The sequence below is a fragment of the Perca fluviatilis genome, chromosome 23 (assembly GCF_010015445.1).
Source record: "Perca fluviatilis chromosome 23, GENO_Pfluv_1.0, whole genome shotgun sequence".
Classification (NCBI taxonomy): domain Eukaryota; kingdom Metazoa; phylum Chordata; class Actinopteri; order Perciformes; family Percidae; genus Perca; species Perca fluviatilis.
In genome coordinates, this window is record NC_053134.1 from 11,643,986 (window position 1) to 11,666,065 (window position 22,080).

Consider the following 22,080-nt stretch of genomic DNA (forward strand, 5'->3'; position numbering starts at 1 on the left):
TACTCACTACTCACTAAATTGCATATGCTTAAGTTTAGTTTTAAAAGAGGTAATTTATTTACAATAAGCCTCAATGGATCTCTGACAGCTCAGTATTTTGTGGAGCAGGATAGCTAATGACAGCCATCATGTCACAAAGGATAATTTTGTTATGATGCAAAACGCTTGACATATAGTTAGTTTTACATGGAGCAGAAAAAACTGCCATCATTGGAGCTGCTACCATGGTATTTTATGAAGATATCGGCTCAAGCTGGAAATACCTCTACAGAAACATCTCAATTAGGTTTACACATTATAAACCAAAAGAACAGTTTAAACACAAATAACATCCTCCTCTTTTTACAGTTAAAATAAACCCACTTTTGTGTTTAGCCAGCTCCTATGTTCTTTTTTATATTACATTTTGTCCTTATATTTATGTCAATGTATATATGTTAAAGTGATACATATAGTACTCACAGTATAGCTTTCACCATGCTGGGTGCCAGATGTTGCCCTTTCATCTCCTGTTGGACTCAAGGGCTTAGGGTCAGACATGGATCTCTGCATGGCTTTTGCTCCCCTTGGACTTGCTGGAGAGACTTTTGATAGATCGGTACTTCCTCTTAGCTTTTGTGGGCTTGTATCACCCAGTGATTTGTCATAGGACACAAATTCAAGGGATTTGCTAGGGGATATACAGGGGGATATGGGAGAAAAAAGCACGTTCGGAGATTTAGGAGGGGCTTGAAGCGTAGAGGAATCAACTTTCAGGTTCGGAGATTGGCCTATTTCTAAGGGGATAGGTCTTTTCTTTGGTGAGGTCCTTTCAGAGTCAGACAGCTCCATCCTGGTGTCCATTCTAATGTTCCCCTCTGTATCTGTTTGTATAGAAATCTCAGTATGGGCTTTAAGAGAGATCTCTGAATGCCCACCCCTATCACCCCTGGCAGTGCGTGGCCGGCTTTGTCGGTTTCGGGTCTGAGCCTCCCATTCCTCTTGATCCTCATCATCAGTCTGCACACAACTGTCAACACTCTTTTTAGTACTTCTCTTTTTTCTCCCTGCTGTGTAGGCTTTGCTGACTGTCTCATCCTCTTCATCTGTCTGGCACCCACTATCTGTGATCTTTCGGGACAGGACTGTGCCATCAGGTCCTAAGACAAGTGCCTCCTGCACGCCATGCCCTGGTATGTCCCCACCTGGGTACAGCTGACGAAGCTTTTGCTCTTCCAGTTGCATGCGCAGTTGCTCTTGGAGTCTCTGAATCTGCTCAAGTTGCTGCTGTTGCTGGGCATAGGTTTCTTTCTGCATCATAAGGTGAGCCTGTCTTTCCTCTTCTTGTTGGTTCAGGATCTGCTGCTTCATGGCTTGCAGCTCCTCTAGTTCCTTCTGCACCAAGAACTGTTCATGCTCTCGGAAGCGTTGAATCTCCTGGCGCTCCCACTCTAATTCCTCAGCCAGGTGCTGTTGCTTGAGTTTCTCCATCTCTAGCCTCTCACGCTCTGCCTGATATTGGCCATCCCCAGGAACCAAAGGTGAAGACAGAGCCTCAAGTGAAGCAGCTATGGCCTCCAGAGATGCATCAGTGTAGGTGTCAAGGGATAAAGAGCTTGTTGCTGTGGCAACAGCAGCAGTACTACCCCCTCTAGAGATCTCCAGATTGAGTGGGGCATCTCCTTGTTCTTCTGTTGCAGTAGTGGAGATGGTAGATAGGAAACTGTGGGAACGTGTAAGTGGCAAGTTCTGGAGGTTGGACAGGGAAGGCATGGTGTCGCTGGTATGCATACCTGACAGAGTGTTGTATGTTGTACTAAAGATGGACCCAGGTTGGGTAGTAATGGCATATGTAGATGGGATTGGTGCTGCGACAGAGGAATAGACCACCCCATTTGATGACCTCAAGACGCTGCTTGTACCAAAGAGTGTACCGACAGCACTTGTAACTCTGGCTTGGGAATAGGGTGGAATTGTCATTCCTGCGTAAGTCCCTTTCTTGGAGTAGTCAACAGCTTCACCTGTCAAAAGTCAAAAATATCAGTTGAGTGCAAATAATGCAGACTTATTCAATGTTGAAGCAAGCCAAGCCTTTTCCAAATAATGAAAAAGAAGGTAGAAAGGAAAAAAAAAAACTCCAATGTCCAAAACGCAACAAGTATAACCAAGATGTACAGTAACAGCATGCAGGCACATGCAAAAATATGGTAAAAGGACAAAAAAAAAAAAAAATTGTTCATGCAAAACAAAAGCAAAAATAAACAAAAAAATGCCGCATTAGCCATGAATGAGTCGAGGCAGTTCAAAGTGACATTTAAGTGACAGGTCTGCAATGTCACTGCACTGACCTGCATCAGAAATCTTTGCTGAGGTAAGATCTACTGCACCCTCTGTGGTACCACTGAAATTATAGCTGTTCTTACTCTTGTAAAAGAACAGGCCAGCTTCTGCTAGATTAGTGTCTGACATTGATGGTTTAATTCCACCAAAACCTCTCATGCCGTAAGGTGATCGGTCATACTGGTAATGGTCATCCCGATATCCAAAACGATCTTCAGGCAGGGGTGTGGTAGGTTGCTGAGTAGTGCAGATTCCTGAAAATGGGAGCTTATATACAACATCACAGCATACAGCTCTTTTTCCTGCAGTCAGATCCACTGGTTTGCCATCATCATCTGCGATTACAGCTGTGACCACTTCTGCAGAAGTAGCATCCACTGATACCATAGTGTTGAATGATTTAGTTGTGCTAAGGTCAACAGCTCCTGCCACTGTGGTTGTACCCGTCATTAATCCATTGGCAACACAACTTGCAATAAAAGTGGGTGCAACAGTGACAGGGGTGGTCTGGAAAGTTCCTCCACCTGTGCTTGATCCAACTGAGAGGTTAATAGGGGTCTCTGTACCAGCATGAATGGAAAGCTGAGAATCAATTGGCCGATATATAATTTGAGAAACCGGCTCAAATGCTTTGTTTTTTGTTAGCTGAAGGGGCACTGAAGATACTTGAGCAGTGTCTACATTGTCACATTGCTGGATTGTGGCAGCACAGGTCACAATGGTGATACTATCAGTCACTATAGAAACAGTGGATGATTCAGCACTGAGGTTGACCACTGGTGACTGCACTGCGCTGTTCTGACGAATGACATCGGTTGCAAAGGACTGACGTCTTGAGTCTGGGCCAGCGGACAGATCCACACCTTCCACGGTTGATCCTGGGTCTGCCTTCACAGTCCTAAGATCTACTACCTCAGAAGGTTGGACAGCCTGTCCATTCTGTCCTGGCCATTGGGGCTTAGGTTTCTCCATCGAGATTGGGACACCATTTGCCCTTGGAGCTGGCACTGGTGGTGGTGTTCTTTCATGAACAACGGAGACAGTAGTCCTTTGGACTTCGGTAGTGACCACTTGAGAGATCAGGTTAGGCATAACCATAGGTGGCTGTGCCGAGGCAGATACAGCCTCAATTGTGTGACAAGAACTAGATACATGTTTTTCTGGGCCACAAATCTCTTGACTTTCAATGGATTCTGTGACTCGTGTATATGCCAGAGGCACCCTGGTTGTTTGATGAGGGATTGGTTGTGGATGGTGCTGTGGATAAGCTTGAGGTTGCGGCTGTGGTTGGTAATAACTTTGGGGCTGAGGTTGGCGTGAAGGAGATACTGGGCCAGGGCTTGAGGGAGCTTGAGTTAAGACACTGTCTACTGGAGAGCTGGGCTGAGATGGCAGTGTGATGACTACATATGTGTCACGATGATTGCTAGCATATCTTGGAGAAGAAGGGGACTTTGGTGCGGGTTGAAACAGCTTGCTCTCAGAGGAAGGGCTCAAATTCAGGGCTATGTCAGTAGGACCAGTGGGAAGTACAGTGGGTCTTGGTAGATGTGAGGCATGGGCAGGTGAAGAAGGCTGTGAGCCAGGCTTTGGTGCAATTGGTGGTTTGACACCATGTCCTGGTCGGTGGCTATCCCCAATCCCTGCATTAATGGATGGCTTTGGTGCAACAGGAGGGGGAACATGAGGCTTGTACATTGGGGTAACGGTTTGTCTTGTAGGTGGTACTTGGGCTGCAGTCATAGCCACTATCTCGGGCCTGATTGGAGTTGCTGAAGCCTGAGGTGGAAGTGGAACTGGAGCTTTCCTGGGAAAAACAGTAGGTTTTGGTGGGGTGGGAGGAGGCAGTGGTGGTGCAACAGGTACTTCTGCTTTTTCCTGAGAATTAGCCCGACGCAGGACACTTGGCTTGGGGGGTATAGGTGGAGCAGTTGAAACTACGCTGGGAATAGTGGGTGTGTACTGGGGGACTGTGGGCAAGGGTGAAACACTTACAATTACGGGGGCTGATGTTCTTGGTAGTGCACTAGATAAGTCAACAACTTCAGCCTGTGATACTGCAATTGTGGTGTGAGGTTGCTGATCTGATGTGGATGTTGGAGGGGACTCGGAAAACACTGTCACATGCTCAGTTTCCATAGGTAATGTTGTGTCTGACACTGCAGTTGTATCTGCTTCCTTTTTAATCATATTCTCGTCATCAGAAGACAACTCTCCTGAAGAGCACTGCGTCACCTTTAAGTCTGGAATGGGGTGGAGTGCCCTTCTAGATGCATTGGCTTCTGTTTCTGGTGCCTGCTGAGTTGGACTTGTTCCAGGAGTCAGCACTCTTTTAATTAGCTCTTCATATGCAGTTTCAGCATCCAACAATGGCTTTCCATCTTTGCCTAATGTTACTATGCTGTGTTTAGGGAAGATATTCTCAGCAGGTTGCAACACAATTTCTGGGTTAGTGCTCTCCTTTTTTGGCTGAATATTTTGATATTCCTGCTCCAGCTGCATGAACTCCTTCCTCTTCTTTATCATATCTTCATAAACTTCATCTGGTGATCTGAGCGTCTTGGGCTGGACAGGAACAACAATCTTCTCTGGCTCCCCCAGATTATCTGTTGAATTGTCAATAAGAGATCCATAGGCATAGTCTTCAATAAGCATGCCTCCATAAAGGGACTCTTTTTCCAGTTGTATCTTGCCTTTGTCAAGTGTTGGAGACTTAGCCCTCAGCATTATTTCCTCATAAGCCTCATCAGCAGATTTGAGAGATTTTTTCTGCCGTTTATCAGTATTTTGATCATCTGTTGGAGAGTGAAGAGATACTGATACAGGCAGTTGATAGGTTTTCTGAACTGCTGCGATCTTTGCAGGATGGATTTCAAATCCTTCAGAATCGGATTCAATACTGGGGGAGAAATCCGAGCAGGATGATCGTCTGATTTCTTCCATCTCAATCTCTTGCCTAAGTTCCTCAGTTGGTGAGGCATCTTCAATGGGGGAAAGGTTGCTTGGTGGTGATTTTGGACGCTCTCGCCTTCTCTGGGCTCGAATCTCTTCTTTGTCTTTCTTGGATTTTTTGCCCGAACCCTTTTGTTTTTCTTGCTCCCTGAGCAGCTCCTCTTCTTCTCGTAACTCTTCTTCCTCAGAAGAGTCTTCAATAGTTGGCAGCGTTTGACCAGGTTGTCTGTGTTTGGCTTTCCTGTGTTGTTTACCTTCACCAGAACGGATATGGCTGGGACTACTACTGTCACTGTCTTCATCCAGGGATGAGACAGATGTTGGGGATGTCCCAGGAGTGAAGCTGGATGCATGTAGACTGGATGACCCCTCACCTCTTGACCGGTCATCTGGAGAGTCTGTAAGGCTTTCCATTTCAGGCTCTCCATCATCAGTAGGTATACGCATAGGGCTGCTGGTTGAATTCAGCTCCATAGTTTGGAATTTGCGAACTCCAGTACCACTCTGATGCTCCTCTTCTTTTGGTTCTTGTCCCTCCTCTTTGTCTATATCAGGTTTATCCATTGAGCCACGGAGTTGCTTATCTTCTTCATCATCTGGACTTATAGTGCTTTTTTTGGTAAGTCGCCTGGCTTTTCCTGATATACTCCTCTCAACAACCTCTGTTGTCTTCTGTTGCATTTGTTTCTTCTCATTCTCTCTGATCTTGCGTCGGATTAGGTTTTCCTCATCAGACGGGGAAGCATCCTCATTCTCACTCATTTCCATTATCTGTTTTCGGATAAATTCCTCATCATCCCCAGACATTGGGCTTTCCTTTCCAAAGCTTTCACTGCTATCATCCAGGGAATCTGCCCTGACATCCATGGGCACAAGGAGCTTTTTCTTTGTGGTACATTTGGTGTTCTTCTCAGAAAGTTCTCTGTCATCTTCTGAGCTGGGTGAGTCAGGTGAGAGAGGAAGCACCTCTAATTTACGTCTGGTCTTTAGAGTGTCTGTTAGTTTCTCCTCATTATCCTTTGGTTGCGTGCTTGCCTTGGCCTCAAGAATGGGAAGGACTGTGCTTTCCAGCTTGGCTAGGTCTGATGGGCTGGTGGGACTGCTGTCCTTGGCAGCCATTTCTTTCTCTCCAGGCTCTTTCAAGGTCTCCACTGTTTTCACCTGTTAGATTTAAATAAGACAATTATTTCCCCCCCTCAGATATTGCAATAAAAAATGTAATATCTAAACTAGGATTTTTTTTAGCTTCTTACAAATGAACCATGTGTTGGTGCGTATAAATTCTAAAGCCGCCTACACATGATCCGTGTAAAACATGTAAAACATGTAAAACTGCTGTGCGCTGGTCGTTTCGTTGTTTTCCAATGGGGAGAGCGGTGCCCCCTCACTAGGCTAAAAATTCTAATTATTTCAAATTTGACCTAGTTGCCTCTGACCATTCAAGGCGCAACTAATTCCAGAACATTCCTGCGCTTCGCTTTGCCTCTCTGCTCTGCACCCTACCTCGTGGTTCTACCGCAGATCATGTATAGGCGTCTTTATGGAGATCAGAATGTGCTTTTTAGGACTTCATTAATTAGTTATAAAGAAATGCCAGCAAAACACGGCCAGTTTAGTATAATATTCTAAATTTCTGAGACTACTTAATTTAAGAACTAAGCATTTACAGAAGCATGGAAGTAAAATTTGAGGCATTTTGAAATGCTTTCTAGGTAAGTTGACATGTTCTCCTCTTCAGGGTATGGGATACATACAGTCTGCAATCAAAACCTTCTACTGCATAATGCAGTGTTGAGATTATGGGACAATGTTCAGTTTAGCCATTTCCATATAACTGACATCCACATGTACCTAAATACATTTGTTTAATATAGCAGAAATAAACATATTGATGTACAAAGATAATCATATAATCTATCGCTACTCATGCTAAATACTATGGTCACCTCAGCATCATCACCACTGGACTTTTCCAGAGGCTGAGCCTCAGCCTCCTTTTTCTCCTCCATGTTAGTGTTCTCCTCCTTTGGGCCTTTGTCCTGCTCACTAACTACAGACACTGGGATTTTGGGTTCTACTACAGAGACTGGAGCTACTGATACAGACACACCTCCATTTTCAAAAGCTGTATCTGATACTTCATCCTTCTTTAAAATTGTATTCTTTCCTACATCACACTCTGCAGTGCCATCTTTGTCACAGACTGTGCTTGTTTCTGACACTGAAATAAGATCCTGGATATTGCCAGCAACAGGTTGTGACTCACCCTCTTTTTTGTCAAGTTTTCCTTCCTTCTCTTTGATTAACAGCTTTTGCTCTGCAACTTTCTCGAGCGGTTTCTCATCACTGCCTGTCAGAGCTAACGTCTCCCTCTCTACTTCATGTTGATTTTCAGCAATACTGTAAGTATTTTGTGAACTGTCTTCTGTCCCATCCTGAATGAGTTTCTCCTCGCAGGCTTCATCTCTGACTTGTGTCTCACTAATGAGAGCTGAGGATGACACCATCTCTACACTTTGCATTGATTCCTTTACATTGACCTTTTCTTGCTCTTTAGAATCAGGAGTTGGGGAAACAGAGGTAACCTCAGATTTATTATCTACTTTTAACACTGTATCTATAGGTATCAGTTTTTCTTCTTTGTATGCTACACTCCCTGCGTCGACAATAGGTTTTTCTTTTTCCTCTGACTCCTCTGGCAATGATGCTGTCTCAACAAGGCTTCTCTCAGCAGGTGATGGCTCGTACTTTGTTTCTGGTTCTATCTCTTTGTGTATTGGTATCTCTTCTTTCGGGATTTCATCAGCAACAGTTGGAGTTGGCTCTCTTGCTGTTTCTGATTCTTTTTTGTCTATTGCAGGACAAACATCTGTGTCTGTAGCGGAGGGTGCTGGACTTGATTCAGCTTTAGCAACTTTCTCCTCTAGAGATTTCTGATCATTTGCCTTCTCAACTGTTTTCTGTTTAGTTGCCTCTTCTTCAAAAGATTTCCCTTCGTCAGCTTTTACTTCAATAACCGACTCTGCAATAGCTGCATTCATTTGAACTACCTCCTCTTCAAAGGCTTTGACATTAAGTGTTTTATTCTCAATCAATTCCTTCTCAATAGCTCTCTCCTCAATGGTTTCTTTTTCAACAGCTTTTTCCTCATTACTTTTTTCTTCAGCAGTGTCCTTCACTGTTTCCATCTCAACTGATAGCTCATCACGTATTTTCTGCTTAGCTGCCTCTTCAATAAGAACCTTTTCAAAAACGTTATTCTCAACAGTGTTCTCCTCTTTTGCTTCCTCTAGAGCTTTGGTTTCTCCTTCAACTGGAGCAACATGAGCTGACTTATCTGCTGGGTCAGGTGGAGTAGGCTCCTCCTCTTTACCTATTGGTTCATTTCCTACTTTATTAGGATGACTTTCCTCCTCTGAAGGTAATACAGGATGTTTGTTATCTGACACTATTAAGGAACTTTCAGATTCTACACATTTTGCTGCCTCTGGTTTTAATTCTTGCCGGGTCTCGTCAGATTTAGGGACCTCAACATTGTCAATAGGTGCTACATTTTCTGCAACCCCAACTGCAGAAGGAGCAGTTATTCCAAATACTGGCTTTTCTATTATAGGTTCTGGTTCTACCTTTATTTCTGCTGTAACTTCATTCTTGACATCAGGTTCTACACCATCGGCCTCTGGTTTTGTAGTTATGTCAGTTTGCTCCACATTAAAAGCTGTGTCTATTGTATCTGATGGAGTTTGACCTGCTGGAGCAGCTTCATCTATCTGGGGTTCCTCAATTGGCTTAGGTAAACCGACCTCTTTTACATTTGGAGCTGAGGAATCTGGCTTTGGATCAAGCTGAACAGGAACTTCCTGTGAGACTGCTTCTCTGATCAAGGCAGGTTTTGGCTCAACTGAATTACTTGTCAATTCTGGAAGATTTTCTGGAACGTGCTCTACTTTCTCATAATCTGTCAGGGAAGCTGCAGTCTCACTCTTAGTAATCTTGGGATTTGGCTCTGTTTCTACATCAGCAGGGACAGTTGTCTTGTCTAAAACTGTATTAATCAATAGATTTTGCATCTCACTTTCCACAGAGGGAGAAAGGTCCTCTGTCGCATTCTCAGAGCTACTCTGTTGTAGACCTGCTGGGATACTACTGACAGGTGCACTCTGTGCTTGTTGCTCAACATTAGATGGCTCTGTGTCAGAGTGAGGATGGTTCTCTGCTATTTTCTCAGAGCTTTTCTGCTTTTGCTCAACTGCTGGGAATGCAGGGACACTCTCAGCAACACTGTCAGAAATTGGAGCTTGTTGTTCATGGTGAATTACAGGCTCAGTCAGCGGTTCAGCTAGCAGTGGTTGTTTTTGTTCTTGTGACTGTGGTGTTTCCTGAGGGGTGCTATCAGGAGGAGATTCTACACATTTTGCTGCCTCTGGTTTTAATTCTTGCTGGGTCTCGTCAGATTTAGGGACCTCAACATTGTCAATAGGTGCTACATTTTCTGCAACCCCAACTGCAGAAGGAGCAGTTATTCCGAATACTGGCTTTTCTATTATAGGTTCTGGTTCTACCTTTATTTCTGCCGTAACTTCATTCTTGACATCAGGTTCTACACCATCGGCCTCTGGTTTTGTAGTTATGTCAGTTTGCTCCACATTAAAAGCTGTGTCTATTGTATCTGATGGAGTTTGACCTGCTGGAGCAGCTTCATCTATCTGGGGTTCCTCAATTGGCTTAGGTAAACCGACCTCTTTTACATTTGGAGCTGAGGAATCTGGCTTTGGATCAAGCTGAACAGGAACTTCCTGTGAGACTGCTTCTCTGATCAAGGCAAGTTTTGGCTCAACTGAATTACTTGTCAATTCTGGAAGATTTTCTGGAACGTGCTCTACTTTCTCATAATCTGTCAGGGAAGCTGCAGTCTCACTCTTAGTAATCTTGGGATTTGGCTCTGTTTCTACATCAGCAGGGACAGTTGTCTTGTCTAAACCTGTATTAATCAATAGATTTTGCATCTCACTTTCCACAGAGGGAGAAAGGTCCTCTGTCGCATTCTCGGAGCTACTCTGTTGTAGACCTGCTGGGATACTACTGACAGGTGCACTCTGTGCTTGTTGCTCAACATTAGATGGCTCTGTGTCAGAGTGAGGATGGTTCTCTGCTATTTTCTCAGAGCTGTTCTGCTTTTGCTCAACTGCTGGGAATGCAGGGACACTCTCAGCAACACTGTCAGAAATTGGAGCTTGTTGTTCATGGTGAATTACAGGCTCAGTCAGCGGTTCAGCTAGCAGTGGTTGTTTTTGTTCTTGTGACTGTGCTGTTTCCTGAGGGGTGCTATCAGGAGGAGGGGCAGGGATAGAAAGAGGGGAATCATGATGAGAGGAAATTAATCCACTCTCAGGTGTGGCAATGGTTTCTGGGACTACCTTGGTATCAGGAGCTGGTGGGGTTAGGTCTGCTGCTTCTACTACAGGTTTGCTATCTAGAGCAGCAGGGGCAGGGGTGGAAGAGGGAGCAGGAGCAGCTGGTTGCTTCTTTGGGGAAGCCATGGCTGGAGTTGGCATGTCTCCCAGCTGGCCAGACATGGCTCTTTGGGTCTGACAGTTGAGGCAGAGCCATTCTTTCTGTAAGACAAAGATAAGAACCAATTGTTAGTTTTTTAAGAATTCATATTAATTACTGCTTGCTGCAATATGATTTCTACCATTAAATTAGAAAATAAGTAACTGGCATACATCTGTTATACAGTACTGTTTGAATTGCACATAACGGCTTGACAACACTGCTAAAAAATACCCACAAATAATTAGATTTGGAAATGTCACGTGAAACTAAAGGTTTCTACGTAGTTAAAACGTCACTGTGACAAGTCACCAGTGTGACTTCTTCTATTTCAAGGGAAGCTTTTACATTTGTGGGACTTAAGAGACAGGCCTATGCATAATGCATAGTAATGGGACAAGGGTGTACCAAGGCATGTTAGAAAGGGTTGGGCGGCCTGAGCAGACATTTCATGAGGCAGACTTAACAGAGAGGCTTTTTTGTTTGAATGTGTATTTTGTGTTTTGATGATTGTATAACTTGGTTTGCATATGTGTAGGCATGCTTGACAGTAGAATGTGCACATATCCTAAACCTGTTAATTCAATTACTTAAAAACATTCAAGACTGAAAAAACAGGGACTTTCTGCATGATTATTGTGCGAGTCAGTGAAGCGCAACGGTTTTTCCCAAGACTCTGTGCTCCCTGAACATCTTATTTAGTTCCAATTACACCTCTGTTCAAACGCTGAGGCACAGCACAGGCCAATTTAAAGAAATGGCAAGTGGGGTTTATTCTTTAAGTACCATAAAAAAAAAAAACACCTGGGATGTAGTCCTCACTCAAATCTTAACAGCTAAATCTGTTCTGTCGTGGTGTTCTTGTTATTGTTGTATATTCCCAGGTACTCACTTAAACACGGACTCAAGAGGGTCCCTAAAGGCCTTTCGGAGGGCTATAGTTCAAGAGCTGCAGCTATTATTAGAGTTTAATCCAGTAGTGCTTTGCTTTAAGTGGTATAAAAGTGTTGATAAACAATCAACATGTTGGGATTTGAGAAAAAAAACAACACTGGAGCTATATACCACACACACACACACACACACACACACACACACACACACACACACACACACACACACACACACACACACACACACACACACACACACACACACACACACACACACACACACACACACACACACAAGTTAATAGTCAGCAAGTTTTCAACCATCCGCTACTCTGATGTAAATTTCTCCGTTCACCAACTGCTATAACATTCCTCTGTGACCCCCCTGCTCTTATGAATGCCTTTGACTAGCTTAACAGCCGGGTTTATGCTGAATTCGGAGAAAATCACAGCCTGCATGTTAAGCCACGCAACAGACAAGCCACCTCTCTCCAAGCACGGAAAGAAAGAGGGAGATAGGAGGAAGATGGTAGAAGAAGACTGAGGGTACGTCCCAGAAGAAAAGTCAAGGTAAATAAGGAATGAGTAGTAGGTTTCAGTCCTAAACAATATGAAGCTTACACTCTAGAGAAAAGGACACACCTGCATAGACATTTCAGTGGCATATACCGGTACACAAACCTTTTTGACAGGGCAAATATTTGTGCAATGTTGACTCACAAGATGAAATAAATATTAACTAAAGAGATGATTTTAATTTCTGTAAGAAGAGAAGGAAACAAACACATATGGATGGAAGCCAACGAAAAAAAGAAACACATACAGAGATGCCAGTGCTAAGGTTTGCTGACGTTATTGAGTTACACTCCCAACTTGACAGAAATCCAGCAAATTTTCAGACATGATGATGGACACAGCAAGATGCAAGTGCATTTGTATGTGTATGTATGTGCCCTATCAACATCCGTCCCTGCTGGGGGGACTTGAGATATGAGTTTCTCCAGCTTGATGGCTCTATCAGTGAAACCAGAGAGACCAGGCACTGAGAGCCGGAGAGATGGCCGCCAGATATGAAAAGCTGAAAACCCACTCAGTCAGACAGTCGGTCAGCCTCAGCCACTTCAGAGCCAGTCATCACCGACGTTATCAACAAATCACAACAGGCACACTTAAAGCTTGTACTGCCCCCTCAAAAGCAATTGTGCAGTGTGTTTCTTATAACTACTATGCAGAACTAAATTACCCCTATTTTAGTCATTTGGAAAAACCTCTCTGTTAAAGCAGCTATGTTACTTTAACTCACTACTGCTAAGTGACCATCTCCATTAATTTAATACTGACACATCTTACAGCAATCCCCTGGAAGGCCATCAAGTCATTAAGTGACTTCCTGGCTGTACTTAAAGTTACACAAGGCAACGTTGGCAGCTCTGACTTCAACACCCAGAAACAAATTCATTTCAGACACACATTGAGCCTTTGTTTACCTTCCCAGGTATCACTTTATATCTAATCTTGCATTGCCAGACCTATCTCCACAGTGCTGTGTCATCTCTGGAGTATGGTCTGGCTACTGGTCTTTTTTTTTATGTGATAGGAAAAAGAACGCAGTCTTGTTTGTATTTCTTTAAACCAATCACAATTGTCCTGGGCAACGCTAAGCCCTGGATGCAGCCACAGTGCCCTTGCAAAATAGACAGCAGCAGAGATAGCAAAATGGGAGGGACATCCGGCATTTATTTACTGTATTTCACTTTATTGTGAAGCACTTTGTGATTTGTATCTGTGAAAAGTGCTATATAAATCAACTTTACTTACTTTACCTACTTACCATTTAAGTGTAGCGTGCTAGCATGCCAACAGTTGCTAAATAGCAAAAAGCTAAATAACAAAAAGTCCAGCAGAGGCTGATGGGAATGTCATTAGTTCTGCAGGTATTTGGTCATACACCTTTATTAGGCTTCATCCTCTAGGGATAATGTATTCCTATATTTAATGTCATTTTAATCCATCAAATGGATCATCAGACAAAAAGGAAGGCTTGATAGACCCACTGACAGACTAAAACTGCCCTCTGTAATGGGGCGGCTGTGGCTAAGTGGTAGAGAGGTCGCCTGCCAATGGGAAGGTTGGTGGTTCGATCCCTGGCCCTGCAGTTCCATGCCGAAGTGTCCTTGGGCAAGACACTGAACCCCGAGTTGCCCCCGATGCTGCGCCATCGTAAATGTGTGTAAATGTGTGTGAATGTTTATCTGATGAGCAGGTGGCACCTTGTACGGCAGCCTCGGCCACAGTGTGTGGTGAATGGTTCCTGTACTATGTTAAAGCGCTTTGAGTAGTTGTTAAGACTAGAAAAGCGCTATATAAAAACATTTACATGTAAAGCCACGCTGCTAGCATGACTAAAATTGATGAATACCGGTAGATTAATTGATAATGACAAAAATGATAACGTACAGCCATAGTTAGAACTGTCTTCATCAGAGAAGACTTCTCACCAGTAACAACACACATATCGTTTATAGAGGGAATCCACAGGGTCTAAATTAGCGGGGATGCTACGCTCTTTTCTTGCAGCCGTGTCTTGTAATTAACACTAACTAGACAGGTGTATTTTTATATAACAATCTACCCTGCAGCAAGCTTTCAAATAAATGTGACAAGCCTGTGTGCCTTTCTGTCTGTCTGCTGTCATGAGCTCCGCAAACAGCAGTGTGGATGACTCATAAAAGCAGGGGAGTTGCTCGCTCACATCACCATCTTACAAGGACGTTTTCTAGCATCACATGTGCACGGATACCAAAATGTTGACAACCACCAGCACCAACGGAGATGAGTTTGTGACGGTGTTGATGTCATACATATTCGCACATGAAAGGCATGAAATACCTCGGAAGAAAATGACAACTTGCACTCTCCATCTTCCTACATGATGTTTCTCAACAAATGCAAGCTCATTCATGAATGAATAAGGACAGATTCAGTGTTTCCATCTCTCTTTCATCTCCAACTTTCCATCTTCCTCAAACTTCCTCCAAGGACACAGAAAGAAGACAAACTAAAAACCGCAGACGGCAACCAGATATTGAGAGAAGATGGGCTGTAGCTATTCCCAAGTTCGGTTATTGTTTCCAACTGGGAATTGCAGTGTTGTGAAGGTCAGCGCAGCTCTTTGATTAAGACTAGGCATCCTACGAGGGTTTTACCCATCTAAATTTAGACAGAGCCTGGCACTGACAGTGGGAGAAGAAGAGGATCTAGAGGAGGATGGGATGGGACAGATGGATAAAGACAGATGAGAGGATTGACAAAGGAAAGAGGGAGAGGAAATGCGAGCACATGAGAGAAACAAAGGGTGATAATGGTGTGTGAGGCAGCAAGAGAAAAACCGGAGGATGAGGGAAAGGAGGAGAGAGAAACAAGATGAAGAACAAAAGAGAAGCAATAAGAAGTAAACACATAATAAGCAAACCGGATGAAACAAAAGGCGGGAGGAGAAAAGGAGCATGGTGTGGTGAGGGAAAGGGTGAAGCAGTAGAAGCAACTATTCCTTTAAACATGATACTAGTGTTTTCAATCCATACTCCAAGATACATGGGTATCTATAACTGTACAGGCAAATAAATACTGCACGTCCTTATTTTAATCAAGATAAAAGGCAGATGAGTCTTTTATAATCCTTATGTAATTCTAGCGTCCTTTCTGCAGTACTGCTCAAGTCACCTTTTGGTGCTAAAGCTCTTGTTAAAAGTAAAGTCTGGAAGTCGTTGCCCTTTTCTCATTGACGAGTGTTGCTGAGTGGCCAACTTAATTATAATGTACTAGGCAAGCAGAACATCACAGCATCAGCTCCTTTGCAAGCCAAAAAAGATCTTTGTCCTAATAAATATCCCACATTTATAGATGTTCCCATCTCTGGTTCAATGTGCTGTACGCACCCTTTTGAAGTGATCCATGCTCATGTGTTGATGCAATTCTCGTTTGAATCATGAAACTAAATGTTATGTGAGCAATGATAGCCTTAAGGCTGGAGAACTGGGCTATGGACCAGGAGATTGTTGGCTTTAATCCCAAAATAAGCAGCAAAATCTGAGCGGAGAGGAAGTTGAATAAATCGATTGCCGCTGTCAGAAAAGCCTCAGAGAAAAGCACTTTTAACCCTCAGCTGCTTAGTAACCAGATCTAGAGGACTGTGGTTGTACTGGTCAGTTGCTAGATGGAAATGTGCGTAACAGAATATGAGTGAAGCAGAGTGCTGCAGGAAACCACAGCAAGCCATCTGAGCAAACATTATCTGGGTAAATGAAGGTTGAATAAAGTTGAAAAAAGTTAATTAGCAACAAGAGCCTGAGTGTTCCTCCTTGTGACAAGAGTGTCAGACTATGTCGCTACATTGTGGATTGATATTCCAAAGTAAGGTGAGTGAGAGAAGAGAGGGAGAAAAAGTGTGTTTTTTTTAAAGTGGATTTGACACAAAGCAAGAGGTTTGAGACAGCGCCTACACTGTATATACTCTGAGCCCAGGGATTAAGGAGAGCGAGAGAGCGAGAGAGAGAGAGAGAGAGAGAGAGAGAGAGAGAGAGAGAGAGAGAGAGAGATTTCTTTCAGGGCATTTTCTGTCTGCATCTTTGTTCGTTTATCTGCGACCCACTTCATAATATGTCTGCATGTGTCAGGTTCCCATCGGTCATCAATAGAAGAAGTTGAGTTTTGTCTGAGACACTCAAGGATTTTAAGATGCTTCTCTTTCTTCAGTCAAGGCTTCTAGTCCCTTAGTCATCGTACATCATATGTGGCACATAATGCTATCACTATTATTATTACTAACATCAGTTGCTTGCTACACGTTATAGTGTATAAAGAGCAGTTACTTCATACATACATCAATTTGCGTCAGCTGTAGGTTAAATGTGATTTGTTTTTTGCGTAAAATCTTTTCTGTTACTAAGAACTGTGCCAGAAAAGGGGGGAGGAAAGGGAAAAGGACACAGAGGGGGGAGGAACATTTCCTCTCCCTTCTTGATTCAGTCTAAAGGTTAGGCCTAATGAACTGTGGGCTTTGGTTAACAAAAACATTTGGAAACTTGCTGTTGTTTAAAGAAGATATGGTGTTAAGAGGTGGAGATACACACTGAGAGAAAAGGGACTGTGTTTTTCATTTAACTGTAATTAGCACATAGTGCTAATTACTGTGGCTGTAAATTAATCAGCTGTGTAAAAGTGGCCCTCTATAAATTATAAACTTTATATATGAACATATATACAGTACCACATAGTCCACATCATTTTTTGTATTTGAAAATGTTTTTCATATATGTTTTGTGTATTACTTCATACAATATATTTACTGTACATGGAATATATCTGATTTATGCATATACTACATAGATGACAAAATACAGTATAATGACTACAAAAATCATGTACAAATTATAATGTATGAGTGTAATATTTTTGCATGAATTCTGCAATCAGTATCTAAAACAAATTGGACAAATATGAATTGTTCATATAGCACAATGTAGCCTATATAATTTTAGTACATGTGTGATTGTAATATTTGTTTCATATGAAAAACACTCTATTTGTGCACAAATACAAGAACTCAATGACATAAAAGACGCAGAAAAGCCTCTGGATAGCAACAGGTTTCAAGCAAGTAATATCACTGACCCACTTGGGAAGCCTTTTCCCTGTGGGTTCATATGGAAAAAAAGTGCCTGAATAGCTATGTGACAAAGCACAGATTTAGTCCTTACCTAATAAAACATGCAATTTATTATAGTCAGATGTAACTTAATTTAGATTAGTTGTATTCTGTCATAAAAAAAAAACATACATTTAATACTATTGTCCTAAACCAGCATTTTGTACCAGAACTGGCCAACTATGTAGCTGTAATCAATAACTTTTGAATATGTTATGTTATAATTCTTGCTTCACCAGATGTTTCTGTCTGACAGTAAATTCTGCTTATAGGTGCTGCTAATGTGACTCAGAGGCGTGAGTCACAAGTGCAACGACAAACCACAATAGTCGTCCTTCCTCCACTACATATGTTATTTGTCTGTGTGTTTGTTACTCATTTCACAGCTTTATAACTTTTTTCTTTTCTTACATCGGTAAGAAAAGTAATGTATGTTTTTCAGCTTGGATGCATGTGTGTTGTAGTGACTATTTTGTCCTGAGTTTGTTCTTTATCACCTTGGTGTTGACTGGGGGAATCTTTGACGCTTAAACCAAAAAATATCCAAGAGAGTAATTACAACACAATAAATAGCAAAGATCCTTTATCTGGTAGATAAATTATAAGGCAGACTGGAGAGCACAAAAACAGTTTGCGTAGCAAGGTCAAAAAGCTGTGTGCTCCCAATCAGCCACACCTCCACCAACGCCTATTTAATGGCCTTTTGACCTGTAGAGGCCACAACTTAAGAAGAACAGGGCAAACATTATTATAATAAATTATTAAACAAAAGAAATGGTTGAACATGGCTCCTACATGTGTATTTGTGGTTTTCACACCTTACTATTGTAAATTAACAAAAAGATTTGACAGTTTGTGACTAGGATCTTGTCTGTGTCTCAATCTGACAATCCAACAAGTGCCTTCGAGTTTCACTCACTTTACCATTTTCTAAGTTTTTTATTGCATGAAAATGATTTATTTTTGGAGGTACAGCCATTCCCTAATCCAGGCTCTGCTTTTGGCCACACCTATTGAATATCAATTTTTGTTAAAGTGCCCATATTATGAAAAAAACCCTTTTTCTGGTATTTGGGGTGTTCTTTTGTGTCTCTGGTGCTTCCACACACATACAAACTTTGAAAAAAATCCATCCATGCTGTTTTGAGTGAGATACGGTTTCTGAATGTGTCCTGCCTTCAGTCTCCTGGTGAGCTTTTCAAAATCGTCTCGGACTGTTACGTCACAATCCGAAATGAGCTGGCTAACCGCAACCGTTAGCTCGTAGCGTTAGCATTAGCATGCTAACGCTAATCCTAACACTAGCATGGTACCTCGTTCTCAATAGCAAAGCACTGCTACAACACACACAAGTTCACCATAATCTACAAAAGAACTACTTACATGTGCGCCCTCATTTAGAAGTCTCCCAGCTAATCCTGCCTTGTAACTGACTGAAGTTGGAGAAACAGCCTGTCTTTTACTTCTATGGAGCTAGCTAGCTGACATGATCTACATCTGAGCTACTGAGCATGTGCGAGTGCAATCAAAGATAGTACAGAAGAAGAAGAAGAAAAGAGGTCTCACTCTGTAGCTAAAACAGAAACCAGGTGAAAAGAGGATCTACAGCAGTGAGAGAGAGCTGTGCAGTACAACAACAATATGGTGTTTTTTGAAAATTAAACCATGTAAACCTATTCTGGTACAACCTTAAAATACAATTATGAACCTGAAAATGAGTATAATATGGGCGATTTAAAAAAGCCAGAGTGAGACACTTCATCCATAAAGCCAACTTGCTTTTTCAACTTAAATCAGAAGCTCTCCTATCACTCTAGTAAAGCCTGTTTTCAGGGGGAGAGAGAGAGCAGCAACAGTCAGGATGTAAATATATAACAGCCCGTGCTAACTAGATGAGGCCAGTGCCAGAATGTGTGTTTTGTCAAGTGTCTGTGTGTCTCTGCCTGCCTGTCCTTGCCCCTCTGTCTCACCAGGGCTCAGTGCTGGCAAACATAATGTCTTGGCTTTTTCCCCCCCTTCTTGGCGCTAAAGGCTCAGCGACTAAAATGTGGCCCTTGCTAAGCATGCAAGCACCACTAAATTAGAAAGGGGATAATTGGAAATCATTCTGGAGTGGAGCTGGAGGGCGAGCTGTGTTAAAAGGTAGAGAAGAGGCTGTTTGCAGTGGCTGAGGACAGTTCATTTCAATCGAAGCCATTTCTAAAACAAATGTAAACCACTTGACACAGCTTGAACAAGGTCTTGGACCTGGTAAATAGGGCAAACAACGCGGTACATGCTTACCCTGTGTGATCACTCAGTTAAAACATGAACATAATATGTACAGTACATTCCTATTCATGTACCAGCATTCACACTGCTAAAATAACTAAAATTGCACCACTTTTCCACTGAAAGACCATCGCACACGCACACGCACACGCACACACACACACACACACACACACACACACACACACACACACACACACACACACACACACACACCTTAATGTCTAAAAATACCATCAATTTTCGAGCCTTCCAAGGTGGCCGTGTGGGGGACTCTGTGGGTTGCCTGGTGCAACAGAAAGACCCTTTTAAAGAAGGAAATATGAAAGAGGGAACACAACATAGCCTAGAGAGAGAGAGAGAGAGAGAGAGAGAGAGAGAGAGAGAGAGAGAGAGAGAGAGAGAGAGAGAGAGATACCCTGCAATAGCTTGTGTTGTCCTCTCTATGGTTCTTTTGTAGCTGTGACTATTTTTGTACACTTCAGCCTCCTGGGCAAATGATGGAAAAGCTGTTAGGACTGGACTGTATGGGCTAGATACAGACTGACCTGGACTAACATACCAACCGATTCAACAGATTCATATCACAACTGGATTGTTTATGCAAGATGTGATAGATTATGTAAAGAGGAGAACAAACGACACCAGGCTAAAATTTTGAGAGGGCCATGACTGTACTGTGTGTATGCATGACTGAGGCTGTTGGTGTACTCTACATATGCATGTGTGTATTCTATGTATGACCATGAAGCATGCATTTATCTGCCAGTGCAGATTCAAGAGGCTTCAGACTGTAGAAGGGCATTGTTATTCTGTGCATGGCACCACCACAGAATAATAATAAGGGAGGAAGACACAGGAAATACCACGTAGGGAGTGAGTGTCAGCACAGACGTGAGGATGTGAAAGACACGAGCCCACCAACAAAAACATGCAAGTCCAAACACACGTTAAACACATTGAATTAACTTACATTTATTCACTGGAGAACACACCTAACCTTAACTATAACCGTTGATCCAACATTTTACCTATACATAATTCCAAAGTTACCGTACAACAATTTCATTGATGATTACTTTTGTGGTATTGATATCTGACATTCAGATAGGTCAAGGAACTGCTTAGGAACGGAGACCGCAATAGCCTATGACCATCATGTGAAAAACAAACATTCAATACATCCAAAGCAGCCTTATTTACACATTGTGTAAATATAATCAACTAATTGCAAAAATTTTCATGTGTTACATTGTTTTTCAAAGAAATTAATTGCAATTTTTCGCAGTCAGTGGAACCATGCAACACCTCAAAAGCACTATTACAAGTTCTGCATATTATCAAAACTGAACCATGAACAAAATTAGGATACAATGATAGTAGTGACTACATTGCTAGCTATACTCCGTACTGAAAATATAGTGGCAACTTGGAGTCACCATGATGTTGCTAAGCAGTGCCAATAGTCTAAACATAACCCCCTGTAAAACCAAGTTGTTGGTTTTTTTTTTACACTTATTTCTTTGTACGAATTAAACAAACAAGATATAACGCATTAATTAGTGAGCTTCAGAGGTGCGAGTGGGCAGATTCTATCGCATTTCGACAGAGCCAGGCTAGCAGTTCCCCCGTTTTCAGCCTTTATGCTAAGCTAAGATAAGCTAACTGGCCGCTGACGATAGCTCCATATTTACCATACAGAAATGAAAGTGGTATCAATCTTCTCATGTAACTCTTGCCAAGAATGCAAAGCATATTTCACAAAATGTCAAATATTCCTTTAAATATAATAGCTTTTAGCGCACTTTGTTTTTACTTTGAATGGAGCCTGGTTAACATGTTTCTCTGTTTCCTGTCTTTGAGGTTAAACAAATCCTTAAGATGTCAGTCCTTAAACGTGACAGCAGAAACCTTGGGTTGTTCCTTTACAACATTCAATGGCTAGGATCCTCCCTTTTCCACAGCCTTACAATGTTTAATAATTAAGGCCAGGGAGGCCATTTGATATATTCCAGCAAAGCATCTCTGATAAGTAAAATACTTTGTCAGCTGTATATCTGCAGTTATGTAGTGGTCATTTTAAAGGTGAGTAAATGTAAACTCCCAATCAGACGTCAATTTAATTAATATAAAAAAATTAATGCACATTTGGTATGGTTAATTGTTATGTCAGACTACAGAGTAGCTGGGCACAGGTGCATTCACCCTTCACTACGTCACTGTATCTATGACTGGATCTTAAAGGTCCCATGGCATAGAAATTTCACTTTATGAGTTTTTTTAACATTAATATGCGTTCCCCCAGCCTACCTATGGCCCCCCAGTGGCTAGAAATGGTGATAGGTGTAAACCAAGCCCTGGGTATCCTGCTCTGCTTTTGAGAAA

General features: G+C 42.3%; 1 protein-coding gene across 12 annotated transcripts in view; it reads right to left on the reverse strand.

The window, feature by feature from the left end:
• The window catches only part of pcloa (piccolo presynaptic cytomatrix protein a), a 59,478-nt gene that overhangs the window by 26,631 nt on the left and 10,767 nt on the right, over positions 1–22,080 (reverse strand). For 10 of the 12 annotated variants that reach the window (XR_005638189.1, XM_039792185.1, XM_039792188.1 and 7 more), the window contains exons 4-6: positions 7,218–10,886; positions 2,328–6,432; positions 459–2,000 (exon numbers count right to left, since the gene is read on the reverse strand). Coding sequence is in view for 11 of the 12 variants with exons in the window: in XM_039792185.1 (XP_039648119.1) it covers positions 459–2,000; positions 2,328–6,432; positions 7,218–10,886 (9,316 nt within the window). In the remaining variant the exon portion in view is untranslated. The remainder of the gene's footprint in view (positions 1–458; positions 2,001–2,327; positions 6,433–7,217; positions 10,887–22,080) is intronic. The other 2 variants (XM_039792194.1, XM_039792193.1) reach the window with 1 other exon arrangement.